Here is a 16,623-nt window from a genome sequence, read left to right as displayed (position 1 = left end):
TAAGAGTGTAAGTCCTGAAGTCAAAATTGTAAGGTTTAAACTGGGGCTCAGTCACTTGGACAGATGGCTATGTTTCATACTGCTTATGTACAAAATGAGAAGAATGCCTATGTGAGGGCTTGCTTGAGGATTAGATGACCTACCACCATCAAATCTCACAAGAGTACACAGTAAAACTTTAGCTCTCCTGTCACCCTCAGATCCCAGCTCACTGTCTGGCTAGGACTCCGGCACTGCACTAACAGTGCTCTCTCTAGTCTTGCTGCTTTTAAATTCATTCTGTATGAGTAGGTAGCGATTTAATGCAAATCTGACTATTCCGTCTTCAAGGAATCTCCTGTCCCTGGCATGTCACACACAAGATCTGCAAATGTTACATTCTCCTTCCTAGTAGCAAGGTTCATTTTTTCTTTCTCCAAGTCTGTTAACAGGCCAAAGAAATAAGAAACAAGGTAATAAAAGGGAAGAGTTTTGAATAAATTTTCAAATATTGAGTTCCTTTCCTCCTGCTCTATAAAAATACCTTCTATCACTGTAGTTAACACTGTAGTTAACACAAACTAACACAACAAAGCGGAAGAAAAGGGGGTGGGGAAAAAAGTAAACTAAGACATTTTGTATTAATAGCAAACAAAAAGTACGAATTAGCTATGTAATAAACTTCATCGAATGAGTAATGGCTAGGATATTGTTTTGCAAATGCTTGAAGTTTCAGAACTACACTCAAAGAAGATATTAACATGGTTCCAAATACACTGTCTGAAATATAAATCTAAGTGAATCTTCATATACTACCCAAAACTGAGCTCAAGATTACTACCTCTATAAGGTAGCCCGCCACAGAGTTAATCCCAGCTTCCTCTTTAACTCTGAATCTTGTATCACACCATACTACACAGTAAGCCATTTACATATTCTTCTATCCTCCCAGAATATAAAAATAGGGGAACAGGCACCTTTGCACATCTCTTATCTAGCAAATTGCACAGTATAAAATAAATTCTAATAACTATCCACATGGTCTATTGTTTTGCATGAAACACTATTGTGTGATATAAAATGTTTTCCTATATCGTTCCACATTTTAATGTTTCTGAAATAAAAATGTCAAATAATTAGTATGTTTGACTACCCATGTGTTCCTCTTTTTTCTTAGAAGGCTTTTATAAAGTCAATGATATATCATATTATAGCTGGTATCAGAGAGACCAGGAAATATAGTATTGATAAATAATTTCTAGCATTAATAGAAACTGTATCAACAACTACTTTTCTACAATTTTTGATTTTCTGTGGTAATACAGGAGTGGCTAAATATTCCCTAATTACAGAGAAAAATATATAAATGATTTGAATACATTTATCAAAGATATAATTTTTTTTCAGAATTATCAAGCTATTTTTCTGAAACTAGTGTCAGAAAAACCCTGGTTTCTAAGTATGTATTAGTTCTTACCAGAAAGACTCTAAATACCCCCAATCAAAAGCATAAAACTATGAGCACATTAAACAGAAAGCATCATTGTTTATGTTCTTTTAATATGCTGTTACATATCCATCTTTTCCTTCCTACACTTACTACTGGATTTTATTTTAAATGATGGCAAGATATACTGCTTCCTAAACCATGTTCCTCCTCACCAAATTCTGTAATTCTGTTTACAGGGAACAAAGTCTTTACTGTGTCTATAAGATTTAACTTTTGCCTTTTCCACTTTCTAAAACAGTTCTATCATCTATTACATCTCTCATCTTAAACATCGTTGCCCTCACAAACTTTCAGCTCCTTAAATTATTAATGATGATGCCTCAATGTCCTGTTCTTATGTAACTAGTCTTTTCTCTGCCCACCACCATCATCTGCCCATGTTTTTTTAAATATATTCTTATTTTATTAAATGAATCCACCAGGATATTTTCAATTTCTCATTAAAAAAAAAAAACAATATAAAGCACTACATTACAAATGATTACTTTAACTCTAACCAATGTGATACATGCTGGCAAAAACTTGGATAGGAAATAGAGGCAATTTCCTCAAAGATTTACCAATCTGCAAAGGTTGGACCAGATCAGACTGTTTACTAGACTGACTTTAGGTTAAATCCACATGATGAACATGAGTTACTTCATAGTCAAACATGCACTACTTATATCAGAACTTACATCCTGGACTCCTAAAAACAAAAAAAGTTTATAATACTGAAAAGATTATGGGATATTAGCTCAAATGTTGAGCCTCTTGGTGCTTCTGCTTTTGTTTTTCTGTAAATAGATGTATTTTCTGACACAACTAAAAAAGTTCTTTAGGAAAATGCCAGTTTCTGATACTGAATCAAAACAGCTCTAATATTTAATTCTAAAATAGAGATAAATATATACATTTTTATGTTGAGAACATGCTTTTTATCAAAAAGAAAAATTAATTGGCTTTGACTCTAAACCACATCATCAGCTGTAAAGCTATCTTAAGTTTCTTTAAAAGCTACAAACTATATTCACATGTAAAATTACTTAGAAAGAAAAAATATATCCTATTTGGAAAGGGAGGGAGGAAAGCTTACGAAAGCTGTTAATCTCCCCAAAATCTGCTCCTACTTAGCAAATTTTGGAACACTTCTAGAATTATAAATAAAAATACAGCAAAATCCACCACAATATTGTAAAGTAATTAGCCTCCAATTAAAATAAAATTTAAAAAATTAAAAAATTAAAAATAATAAAAAACAGTTATACTTTTATAATATTTATAGAACAATAAATATATTCAAATCTAAATTGAAGTTTAAATATACTTTAAGATGATCAAACTAGCCATTTAATACTTATATATTTAACAATTACTATTCCCTTAATGATAAAGCTAACGCTAGAATCATTTACCTGATATGAAAAAAACTGTACAAAAATATAATAAATATAATTTAAAATTATCATCCTGAAAGTTCATCACCTAACAGAAGTCATTCATAATTCATGGTATTTCTATGGTTTTGATTAATTCATTTTAGTATTTAGTATTTAGTATTCATTTTTATATTAGTATTATATTTAGTATTAGTATTCATTTTTATATTTGTATTTCCATGGAAATTACAAAAGCTATCACATATGTATTCCAAAACGTATCTGTATTAACTGAATTGACATTAAACCTATTTAATTGAGAACATTTCTAAAAACTTCACTGAGCTGCCATAATTTCTGTCAGCATATGTAGTACTGAATGACCATTAAAATACCTGAATTGAAACTATTCCAGTCTAGCAGTTTGTAAGATCTTGTGTTACCCATAATTCCGACAAAGGCTGAGTTCAAAACAGCAAATTAGTAGATCAGTTTTAGGTGCAGAATAGTAGGAAAAAAACCAAAAAATACTACAAATCAGAACACAATTGACAACACCACTTGACAGGAACTAGAAAGACACAGACAGCAGAGTTAATAAGAAGGAGAAATAGAGAAGAAGGAACATGCTATAGTAATCTAACATTAACTGAAGTCTAATTGTAATTTCAGATAATTACCTTTTAAAACCATCCCATTCTCTCCCTTATTGTATTAACCTGTTTGTTTAATATTGAAGAAGAGGAAGTTCTAAAGAAGTAACTCCAAAATAATAATCAATAGTTAGCAGGTGGTAGTCGTTTTAAAAATAAGGCTTTTCCTTTTATATTTAGTGTGAAATGAAAATTTCCCATATTCACTAGTCAAAAAATAGCTGCAAGATTCATCTGAGAGTGCAAATATAGGACTTTTAACATTAGCACGTGTATCTCATCTGTCATAATTTTCTTTCAGCAGAGTAACTCAGAATCATAAAATTAATATATCTTTATTATGGTAGATGCTAACTGAGTTTTGTTCTGACATTCAGCTTCTGTCAACAAATTAAAATTTTTTCACAAATAATTATTTACGGGACCTGAAGATTAACAAAATGTTAAACAAATGTTCCTTTTTCAGGCACAGTACATATATAAAAAACAACCCAAATAATGTGTTAATTCTATCAAAATAATGTAATATTGGGGCCACTAGAATATGATTTACATTTAACTGAAAATAAAAACAAAACTGAAATACAACATTTATAACATTACAAGTATTTATATGTATTATATATGTCCATAATCTTCTGGAAAATAAACCATTAGTAACTGAGAATTTCTCCACGTAAACTGAAAAAATATTCTGACAGGGAAGCAGAGAAAGAAAACGGATGTGCTATGGTTACAATATACAAATCATATTTTATAAGAAGGAAGAACTTGTGTTTTCTTCCCTGGGCCTGGACTTTTATATTTCTTACACAGCTAAAAATAAACTGGCAAGTATGGAAAACGCTCAAAAGCAGGTTTTTGGGGGAGTTTTTTTAAGTAATGCAATTTAAAACTTGGCTCTCTACTTAAACTTAGTTTAAATAACCTTCATTTCTTCTCCTAGACTCTACAGCTTACTCGGAGTACATGGGAGCAATGATGAAATCAAAATGTTTCCATCACGAACAACTGAATATATTCCTAGAACCACTTTTGGAGCTATTATATCGATGGGTGGGTGCCAATTATCAAAATACTTGAATCAAGGGTACATAGAAACACAGGTCACTGGCCTTGGGTCACCCAGTTAGTGTCAGGTTTCTTAACTCAGTATTTCCTTGCACTTCTCAAATAATTCAAGATCCTAAATGCACAGATATGAAACTTGGCATAGTCTTCAAGATCTCGATCCATTAAAACTGGCATCAGTCTAAATTTGCCTTTAAGTACTACACAATGCAGAAAATACTACACAAAGAAAAGATTTTAAATTGACCCCAAAAATAAGATACAGGGGAAAAAAATAATAAACCAGGGAAGAAAAAGAGAAGACTGGTACTTAAAATATGTATTTGCTCAATGCTAGAGTTTAACTAATCCCAAATAGTATTGCTTTTCTGCAATTCCATTCAGGGTCTAGAAAAATTCCATTCTGTTTTAATTCAAATGACATCAAACTATGGGGTCCAGATTAAATTTTTGAAAAATCTAAAAGAACAGTAATGCTTTGTATCCTCAAAGTCACTATTTGAGTTTTGCATACAATAATTTCAAAGCATTTTTCTTTTTTCATAGCTGTCGGCACAAGCCCCAGGAATAGGTTATTGGAAGTGACCATTTCAATTTTCAAAAATACATTTGCATACATGCCAGGTAAGAATACTAATATAACTTCAAGTTTAAGGTATGTCATCAAAATAATAAGTGACTTGACCAAGTTCCTGGGCATCTAATCAATGAGAGATGCAAGACCAGGTTCCACAGGGAAAGTTCCTACTATACATCTCATGCTTATTTTAGATTTAGAAAAATCAGCAAAGCATTTTTAATCCAAGGGTCTGAAATTCCCAGGACTTGCATGCTTTTTTTCTCTTTTATAATCAAAGTTCATGTTTTAAAGAAGTGAGCTGTTATTTTCTCCTGTTTGCTTATATGAAATAAATAGCTACTGAAAGAAACCAAGGACCCAAAGACAATAATTACTTTTGTAAAACTTTTAGATTCTCTACACAATGTATACATTTCAAAAGAAGACTTCTTTTATGAATAAGAAAATTACTTGAATAACCCATAAAGAATTATTCCAGTGAAAAGAATTAACCTAACCTCTTCAGCTCATGGCCACAATGATCAAACTGCAAATTTAGTTATCTGCCTGAGTCAAAGAAAACAGCTGACTCAAAAGTGACTTAAGGATTGCCTCAGAGTGATACAGCTTGGCCAAAAATGAATCAAGATTTGCTTTGTATTAAAAAAAAGTAACTGAAATATACACTTCTACTTAGCTTATTTTTAGTTAAGATTACTGCAAATATTTGAAAGCAACGTGTGCTAGTTTATACTTTCTTCATCATTTTTCTTTTTGGATAAATTCAGCTTAAAAAATTATAAAAATCAGTGTTAATAATCACAGTGTAAGTAAATGAAACACGGAAAACAAATGCTTAGAGAACATACCAGGATTGTGGATACGATCCAAAAGCTTCACAGAGCGTGCACTAACAACGCCCCCAACATGCACGAGGAATCCAGGAGGAAATGCCGTCAGGGTGAAAAATGGAAATTCCTAGTAGAAAGAATGGGGGAAAAATATGCCTGACCATGTGTGAAGTACAAATGAGTGCCTGTTAAAAAGGCTGTCATAAAGAAATGAATTCTACCCATTAACAAAAGACTACCAATTATATATTACAGATGCTTTGTAATGAAAAGCTTCCTTGGATGTTGAGTTCACAATCCATTTTCCCACATGTATTGTTACACAGAATCTGAACACCTTTTTTATCACTTTTAAATGAGGAAAAACACAACATTCTCAGAGTTTCAATTTGAGATATCTGAACACATTCTTCCTTCCTCTCAATCGCCTATTGTGATCCAACTTAGCAATGAGATGGGCAATCTGCCTGAACCACAATCCACATCTACTTCTTCACAGGGGAGACTCTGCCTCAGACACATTCTAGCCTGTTCCAGGCTACTGGTAGACCCTGAAGTCCTGGGGCAGAAGGTCTAAAACAAGGTGGGACTGAGGGAGGAGGAAGGAGAGGATGAGCAGAGCAGGTTAACAGCTACATAGAAAGGTGAAGAGAAGAGTCAATGTCAAGTTCAAGTAAGCAGAGAATTACTGTGTGGGCTTGTTTCCTCTACCAACAAGGGGGCAGCAGGAAAAAAAAATCTAAATATATAAATGCACATTAAGAAAGGGGAGAGGTTTGTAGATGACAGCAAGGGAGGCAATCAAATTCTACAAGTTCTTCCAGGATTTATTTCCCTCTCTCTCTCTCTCGAGGACATCAAATTTGTCAACTTAGAAATGAAGAGATGCAGGCAAGAAAGAAATGGTAAAGCAGAGAAAGAAAATTTATTGAAACAGCACCCAACAGAAAGGAGAGTTCCTGAGGCCGCTCATATGATAAAAACTGGATGCAAGAAAGGAAAACAGTATCTGACCCGTCTGGCTGCAAGATTAACATAGCTCACTTAACCACAAATCACTCACCAGTAGCCTCAGCTATTCAGAACATAACTGAGAACTGGAAAGTAAGCAAAACAGGGCTCTCAACAGTCAAAAGAACTGTTACAGTTGCAAGGACTAAACTTCATGTATTTCATTCCTAAGAGATCCCCACAGACTATATTCATACAATGATATATGGTAATTACAAGTGTATAACATTACAAATGTATTCTAAAATCTATTGGTATCTTTTTTTCTGGATCACAGCAGATTAAATGCAGCAAATAAAAGTTGGGAGTAAAGAGATACAGAATACTGCGAGAAGCAAGCACATTAACCACAGCAAGATTACTAACTGACTGCTTAAAGCATGGAGATATGAACTGACCAAAGCATAATTCACACAGCAAAGCAACTTGGGAGTCATTTAGCACAGAGGCAAACAGTCCTGCACACCCCAATAACCCATGAGGTATAGTATTAAAGTATATATATATGTGTGGGTGTGTGCACACACACACACTCATATTCAGAAATTCATTAAAATTTAAAAGTAATCTTTAACAAGCAAGAAAAACCTGTGCTATGTAAAAAGGAGTAAAAAAAACAGTGGAAGTGGACAGGTTTGACCCAGTTGGCAGGTAGAGCAAAAGGAAGAAAAGGCAGACAAAGGGAAGGGAATTTTACTTAAAAGTATTATAAAATGGTGAGTCAAAACAACCCCTTATTTCCACCTAAATTTTTTACATATAAATTTTAAATGAGAAATGTACAGATAAGCTCATACTATTGGAAACATGAGTCTTTTGTTCAGTCTCTAAGTTGTGTCCTTAAGATTCTTAAGATTTGTTTTCAATTTAAGAATACAGAAGTTATAAAATCTCCTCAAACTACTGTGGTAAAGTCCAAAAAGCATATTACACTTTATCCTTATACTTAACATTTTAAATATTTTGGATAACAGACAGTGAAAATGCAAATTTTGGAAGCTAAATGGAACGTAATACTTCCACCTAAACTTCAGAAATAAGTAAATTCCATGCTGGAAATCTGCATATAAGATTTTAGATAAAACAGAAAAAGAAAGTGAACCTAAATGACATCTCTATTTGGGAGTTCTGACTCTTCTCCCCAAACTTCAGAAAATGGGAGAACAGGATGGGGGAAGCATCACTGCAGAGCTGGTAAGAGCAGAAGTAGGAGGCGACCAGCTGACCTAAGAGGTGGAGGATGTCCTGCCAACTTAGACTCTGTCCTAACTGTCCCCAGTTCATCCAGACAGCACACTTCCCCAGTTTAACACAAAACTTAACCTAGAGGGACTTCTCTGAAGTCCAGTGCTTAGGACTCGCATTTTCACTGCAGGGGGCGTGAGTTCCACCCACCGTTAGGCTAGGATCCCACATGCCACAGGGCATGGCCAAAAACAAACCAACAAACTTAACCTAGAATTAAAATGGCATTGTTATTCAACCCAAACTATGATCGGCAAACAACACTTTCAGAAGAGCTACCGCCAGTATCTCAACTGAGGGTTAAATAGCTGTCCTCCCACCAGCATCACCAGTAACCATTATGGCACTTCCAATGTGCCAGTCCTTTGCACAGTACCTTAAAACTAGGCTTCACAGATGTTACCATACTGAGATGGATGTCCTATCAAATCCATGGTTCAGGTGAAACACTGAAATGAAGAGGGCCTATACTCTCTGAGCCACAAAAATGATTTTAATCTCTAGTCCATCACTACACCTGATGAATCTATAGGTTCTCCTCCACTGAAAAGGACAGCTTTGTTAAGATCCGCCCAAGCACACCCTGCCTTCAGTGTCCAGATGGGAATGCCAGGGACCACATTTTCTCAGGAAAGCCCTTATTTGGCCCTGTGCAGCCTAGATAAGACTTCATACACTGATGCTTTGACATAAGCCAGATGCATGCAGCATAAATCATTTAATAGCATGTGCTCAGAGGCAGGCTAGTTGAAAATTCTGAGAACAAATGGAACTTTTTTAAAGATTTAAATAGGATTTTTCTCAGAAGATCTTCAATCAATTTCATTTTTTGAAATCAGAGATTTTTTTATTATCCCAAGACACCATAGTAAACTTTCTAGATACAAAACTCCCCACCAGGTTCCTACAATGATTTATCATATAATTTTATCCCTACTTCAAAAAAGATCGTAATTTACCAAAAGAATAGGCTTTAAGTCTAAGCTTCCCAAAGTGGGTTCCTAATAGGCATTTTAAATGGAAAGACTTCTTGGGAAATACTAAGCTAAACTACATCAATTAGGATTCTTTATTGAAGAAAAATATACATTCCAGAATCTAAAAAGTAACTTCATTTTTCTGGCAAGTTAAAAAAGAATCATATTGGAAAAATAAATCTATTTGCTTCACGGCAAATACTTCACAGGCAGAACCTTAATCTAAACTTTTACCTCCCAATAATCTGATACCAATTACCAAGATCTTGTCAACTTATTTTTTAATGCTTTTGTGACAGAGGAAGAAAAAAGTAGTTTTATTTTTGATAACTGCTACTTAGTAACTTAAAATAAAAGATGATGGACAAATACAGTTCCTCTTTTCCACAAGAAACAAAAAGTTATATAATTTATTAAGGGTAGCAAGGGGCAGAAGTGAATATTTTTTAAATGAATATATAAAATGATAAATAGGTATGTTCAACTTGACCTAGTGTTCAACTTGGCAGAGTTAAAGCATAAGTGACCACATACAGGGAGAATTCTCCATTATTTCTGCACAAATTTTTCCCATACTGATACTGACGGCAGTCACAGGTAAATGGGGAAACCAAGCATGACAATGCTTTTTCTACCTACTATTTACACAGGGTGTAGAAGGAGTCTCACAAACACAACTCACTGCCACTGCAAGGTTTGATAAGGTAAATACACTGCCAGCTGAGGTTTACAGAGTGGTAACTGAAAACTATAGTCCTCCACATCTCTGCTGCTAGTGCCTCAAGGATTATCTAGTAATGTATGTCCAATGTGTTCATGTGCCCAAAAGTTTAAGGATGTTTGAAAGCATATTTGAAGACATAAATTTTATCCAAACTAAATCCAAAGCACTTTCATTGATCAGTATTTCTTTTGTCTCTTAAAACTAGGTGCTTTTTAAAGCTTAGTACAGACAGGAGAGTCATGGACTCAACACACAGGCAAGGTCTCATTATATCAAATGTCAAGACAAGTCAAGTTTTTCTGTTCATGTGAATTCTAGAATGGCAATTAGATTACAGAAAATATTCCTAGCCTAAGGGACTCCAGAAAATGTAACACTGGGAGGGGGCAGGCGATAAGAGTTCTGTGGCCTAAAAACTAAGTGACACTCACTAACTCTGAGCCTCTTCCCCATGTTGTTAGTCTTTCTTTATATTTGGTTTCAATGTAAAGTTTGAATGTTTAGGTGAGCTATCTGATGGCAGTCGTTGGCATGATATGCCTGCCGATGTGACAGTAGTAGCTGAAAGGCAAAGAACTAGGTGCCACCCAAGTCCTACCAATGTCCCAAGTTGAGTTCAGCTCTGTTTTCTCCAGACTGTTATAACCGATTTTTATAACTGCACACACAGATACTTTCAGCACAAGGAAAGAAAATCTGAAAAAATTACTTGTTGTATTGTTTATAATAATAGGATCTGAAAAACACTCTTGCCAAAAGCCAACTTCTAGCAAATAAATACCTTTGTTTTATAAAATGCATCCTTTTACAGACATTTGCTATGTTTCATCTTTTTTTTTTTTACTGCTCATATAAAACGGAACATGTAAAAGAAAAATTCGGTAAATGCTTGTAACTTCCAAATCAGACATAATGAAAGCTATGGAACTGTGTCTTAAAATAACTGACATGACATATAAAACCATGCACTGTATTAGTTAGGGGGAAAAAAAAAACATGAGCCTCATAGTGCCATTAAATTAAAACAAAAAACAAACAATTTTGCATTATGAAAAGAAAAAAAGCTGGCAACATTTGTTAAAAGCTTAAATAAAACTTAAAATGATCAAGATTAAAACTAGAAAAGCTACCAATACATGAAATAGGCTCTCACACATGTTCAGAAACATACCCGCCTTCTACAGAACCTATGAGGCGATCCTCCCTTAGCAATGAAGTTTATACAAAAAAATAAAGAGAGAAAATCATCCAAAAACTTTAGCTCTTCATACAACATATTTAATTAAATAAATTTACAGTACTTAAAAGAGATGTAGTCACATACTGAACAATCATATTATCTATGTTAATATGTAAAAATATGGAATCTGCATTTCTTAATCCCAAAGAGACTGGCCACTGAAAAACATTATCTCAGCAAATATATGTTAATATACTAAAGAATTATTTTTAATACAACACCAATAAATTTTTTTCTAGAAAATTATCCACTATTTCCTTTTATATATTAAACTCTAATGTAAAATTGGAAATGATCTTATTATCCAATGGTTATTTCCAAACAGACTATTTCTAATATAATTTTGGGAGATAAGACAAAAATAGTTATAGAATTATTCAAAATTAAAAGTAACCATTTATAAGCAAATTACTGTGATACCTTTTGGATTAAAATTACAATATTAATCAAAACTAGTATATGAAAACAAGTTGTAAGTACATAGAAGCATGAGAATAAAATCATATTAACAGTGTAAGAAGAAAGAATATTGAGTGAACCTTACCCTCTGTTCCAATGCTGATTGAGTCTGTTGTCTTAAAAGAGCTTTAAAGGGCCCCCCTTCTTTTCCAGCACTACCACTTCCCATTCCTACAGAACATCAGTATGTAAATAACGACCAAAAACAACTAGAGACATAGAAAGTTTAATTGCATTTATCTTCATAAATATCATGAACAAAAGCTGTTAAAAACAAAAATCTAAACATTTGAAGTATTTGCAACTAAGCACATACTCTTTTTTATTCAGAAGGTTTTCTTTAGAAGCAAGATGTCAAAATTTTGATCAGTGAGTGTGGACTTAATTTATTCTAAAAATGAATTTTAAAATTACATTAAGGTGATGAACTTTTTAATGTAATATTCAATTTTAAAAGTTGAATCTTCTAATAAAAAAAATCAATGCAATATCAATTATTTATACCCTGCTAACAAGTGAAGAGTACTAAAAGAAATAAGAGAAACATTAAATGTTTGTTTCAAAGTAAATATATGTAGAGAGAGAAAGCACTAATTGAGCTTAAAATATTCTAAAATTCTCTAAAGAGCATGAATTTTAGGCAATTTTGAAATAGAGTCACATCTATTTTCTGATAATTTTGCATTCATAAACATAATATTCATTACAAAATAGCATTAATATTCATATCATACAACTCATTTGCAAAAACTGATATAAAGTATTTAAAAACTAAAAACTGAAAACATATAATAGACACATCACAAATGTACATGGTTATGGATGAAAGAATTACATTTCCCAAGCTCTTAGATGTATTTATTTTTAAGGCATAAGTTTAAATCTCTTTCCTTATTTTGTTCTTTTGATAATACTAATAGACCAACTATGGTCAAAGAATTACAGAAAGCAGGGGGCAGGTGAGAAGCCAGTGCTCTACAAACTAATAATTTAGTCCCACCTTTTAAACCTGAAGATACATGCAAGCATATTTACTACAATGACTTAAGAAAGGAACTAATTTACTTTTATATTTTTAGCTGTTCTTGGATAAGGAAACAAAGTTAGCATGTGTATAGTCCCATTTTGTTCTTTAAAAATTAAAAAGAAATGTATTTTTCTTGTAGTAACCTAAACATAGTTTTTAGAGACTATACAATACTAAACACAGAAACAAAACTAAGATCTTCATATGAAGCGTACTGAAAGTCATAAAATAAAATGCAATTTGGTAGAGGTAAATGAAATATCAGAAAATAGAGCAGAATAACTTGAAATTAATGCAATGGACAGGGAAAAAATGGATAATGGAAGAATATCACCAAAATGAGACTTAAACTGATTCAAACAGAATAATTTACTAATGTAACCATATGGTTTAGCAACATGATGGCATAGGTCCAACGTGAATGGAGTTGGTGTGAAGGGAAAGAAAGTAAAAGCATCTAAAACAGAAATTCTAGTAATGAGAACCTAGTAATTACTGGAAATATGCAGCTCTAAGCACTCAGACATACAACTTTTAATACATAAGATTATTTAGCAGAATATTCATAATTATCCATCAAGTAATCCTCAATCATGTTTTCATGGTAATTTTAACCACTTAACTCTGTCTGCCAATAAGAAAAATAAGAAATACATTCTGTGTCAAATACTCAATACTTCTGTATAGTATGAAATAATTTTTTTCAACGATGATTTCGAATAAAGGGATTAAAAAGCTGACATAATATGATCCTACCAGAAGCAGCCAGGAACAGCTCTTCACTGAAAGAAACACTTTTCCTCAGAACTGGGCTGACAAGGCTAGAAGGATGAGGGGGAAGGCTAGATTCCGAGAGGAGGAGACAGGACTTTTTAAGATGAAGGGACCCACAAGGGAGAGAGGGGGAGCTGGGACTCAGGTAAATCCTAGGCCCCTGTGGGTAAGGTGCTGTGGAGGAAAGTAGCAGAGAAGAGATGCAGATTCAGAAGATGACCAGAAAATGCAGGATAAGGAAAGCAATGGTGAAGCAAAACGTAACAGTAAAAATGAACTGTAAAATGCATACACAAATTACAGTAAGCATATGAAGTCATTAGCTAGATCATCTGTTCAACATAATATAAGTAAAAGGCATAGTCTAAAACTTAACAAAACCTTTACAAACTCTGCACTCATTAAATATTTTTAAATCGGTTAACAGGATTTTATGCCATTCTGATTACTTTTAGCTGACTCCTTAAAAACATTTAAATTACTTGCCATCAAAAAGACTGTGTCAAGTTAAAATGGATCACATTTTTTTAAGCCAGAAATTTGTTGTCTCAAATACAAACTTTTTTGAGAAGGTAAGAGTATAGTTCTTCCAATGTTACTAACTAAAACACGTCTGACTTATGAGTATTTTAATTGAATTTTAAAAAAATCAAACACCTCCTACCACATTAAGCAGATAGCCATCATTAAGTTTAAACAAATAAAATATTAACTTCCTGCCATCCTGCTTCAGGATGTATGTGAATGCTTTTTTTTTCCCTCTAAAATTTTAGATACTCAAATCTCATCATAGAACTGTTTGCATTTACAAAGATTTGAGTACCCAAGAGTCAAAGGAATATGCTCTGAATCACAAAAAACATACATGGCAAAAAGCCTGATCAAAAAAAAGTAAAAATTAGCTTGAGTCAGATGTCACATTAGTATCTTAACACTAGCATTCTAAAATTCCACTTCTCCTAGTTGAATACTTGGAAAAAAAGAAAATAAAATCTGGTAAAATGTCAAAAAATAAAAATCTACAGAAATAAACGTGAAATTTTTTTAAAACAAGACTCATCTGAAGGTGGATGAGAGCTTTAACTACAAACAGAAAAACAACTTTCTCAGTCTAAGTTCTATTAACTTTATTCTACTCTGTTTTTGTTTCCCAATGTCCATATAATTAATCAATCATGAGTAACCAATCTATCATGAAATACATGCTGACCTACAGCTCTAGAAATTTTAGAACATTCATAATTTTGGCACTTTCAATCTCCATGAAAAATAGGAATACTTCCTAGTGGCTCAGACGATAAGGAATCTGCCTGCAATGCAGGAGACCCGGGTTCAATCCCTGGGTCAGGAAGATCCCCTGGACAAAGGAATGGCAACCCACTCCAGTATTCCTGCCTGGAGAATTCCATGAACAGAGGAGCCCAGCAGGCTATAGCCCATGAGGTTGCAGAGAGGCAGACAGGACTGAGCAATTAACACTTTTACTTTTTCAGAAGTATTAAGGATCCATGATAAGGACAAGCACCTAAAACCTGTTAATATCCTATAAAAATGCAACTGAGATAGTGAATAATTACAGGCAAAACAAAATAATTTACTTAGAGGCAGCTTATATAGAAATACATGAGAACAATACTTTTTTTTGTAAATGAATTTTTAAAAACCAAACATTTGGGAGCTTGAAAATACAAAAAAGTTTTCATTGATAACACAATTGATTACCTACTAGAAAGCTAAGGGAACAGAAGTCTAGTTTGGTTAATTTATTACTTGACAATCTTCATTAGATTTGGTTTTCTTGGTGAATTAAAAAGAAACAGAAAGACAAAAGAAAATACTTTAAAAAATGTGTCTGTAGTATGGCAAAAAAAAAGATAAGGAATACTGAAAAGTGACTTGGAATACAAAAATGAACAAGCAGTGGACAAAGTCTCAAAAAATTAAGAAAACTTACTCATCAAATGTTATGCTACATGCTTATTGTTTTGATATTATGAATTTCAAAGCCAGAATCTTATTCTTTACTTAAAAACAAAATTAAAAAGAAACAAAAAACAAAACACCCCCACCTCTCTACAGTTTCAATGATTCAGTTTTTATGACACCAATATGGTTAAGATGTCACATTCCATAGCATCCATTACTATCAAATATCACATTATTTCATTATTTTGTTGTTCTTCATAGCTATACATGTATAAAATAATGCTTTTCAAAGAATTAGGTATTAATAATTATCTTCTTTACATTTTGTGACTACATTTATAAAAAATAATATTGTGTCTGGTGGTGGTGGTTTAGTCACTAAACTGTGTCCAACTCTTGTGACCCTATGAACTGTAGTCTGCCAGGTGCCTGCCTCCACCCATGGTATTTCCCAGGCAAGAATACTAGAGTCTGTTGTTATTTCCTTCTCCAGATATTATGACTACAGGCTTTTTAAAAACACCCTATCTTTACTTTGAAAGTAGCACTGGTTCTAGAATTAGATTTCTTCTCATTATTTTCATAAAATCTGGGGTCATGTTCTAAATTTCTTGTCTAACATAAAAATAAAGTTATTAAAGATTACAAATCAAAAATAACACATGAACTAGGAAAAATGTTTTCCTCAGTCTGTCAAGAAAACTCCCAAACATGCCATTTGCAAAAACTGCAAACTATTAACTTTTAAATGTTTCATTTATCTTTTATTTTTCTTAAGAATATTAATTTGATGATTTAAATAAGCTAATTTTATTTTAAGGCATAAGAAACTAATTTGATTCATTAATCAGTTTTTATCATAAAACATATTCACAAAACTGAGAGATCAGCAAAATACAAATAGGAGAGGGAAAAATTATAAATTTCATACACTGAGAAATATGCAAGAATAAATAAAGCGTAAATGCTATTTTCTAACCTAGAGAATACAACTAGCAAAATCAAACATTTTAAATAATAAGCTAACAAATATATATACTCCAGTATAACAATATCAGCTATTTTTAAATTATTTTCATAATAAAATCTTAGCATTAAATTTCAAAATAGAAAATGAATTAAAAAATGTTTATACTGCATGAGGAACTGGATTGCAAGCTACTAGTGTTACTTTCTATTCAAATGCTTTGAGATGTTATTCCTTTTAACTGGAGCATGAAATGAAAAATGTCTACATGCAAAAATAAATCCTGGACTTC

At 32.8% G+C, this 16,623-nt stretch overlaps 1 protein-coding gene across 6 annotated transcripts in view; it reads right to left on the bottom strand.

Annotated features, from left to right (window-relative positions):
• C2CD5 (C2 calcium dependent domain containing 5) overlaps window positions 1–16,623 on the bottom strand; it is a 94,620-nt gene that overhangs the window by 45,514 nt on the left and 32,483 nt on the right. For 5 of the 6 annotated variants that reach the window (XM_065940427.1, XM_065940435.1, XM_065940452.1 and 2 more), the window contains exons 9-10: window positions 11,723–11,808; window positions 6,000–6,108 (exon numbers count right to left, since the gene is read on the bottom strand). In XM_065940427.1, coding sequence (XP_065796499.1) covers window positions 6,000–6,108; window positions 11,723–11,808 — 195 coding nt within the window. Of the gene's footprint in view, window positions 1–5,999; window positions 6,109–11,722; window positions 11,809–13,420; window positions 13,613–16,623 lie in introns of all 6 variants that reach the window. The other variant, XM_065940470.1, reaches the window with a different exon arrangement.

The sequence above is a fragment of the Muntiacus reevesi genome, chromosome 1 (genome assembly GCF_963930625.1).
Source record: "Muntiacus reevesi chromosome 1, mMunRee1.1, whole genome shotgun sequence".
Lineage (NCBI taxonomy): Eukaryota > Metazoa > Chordata > Mammalia > Artiodactyla > Cervidae > Muntiacus > Muntiacus reevesi.
The sequence above is the reverse complement of the archived record's forward strand: the minus strand, read 5'-3'. Positions and strand labels throughout refer to the sequence as shown.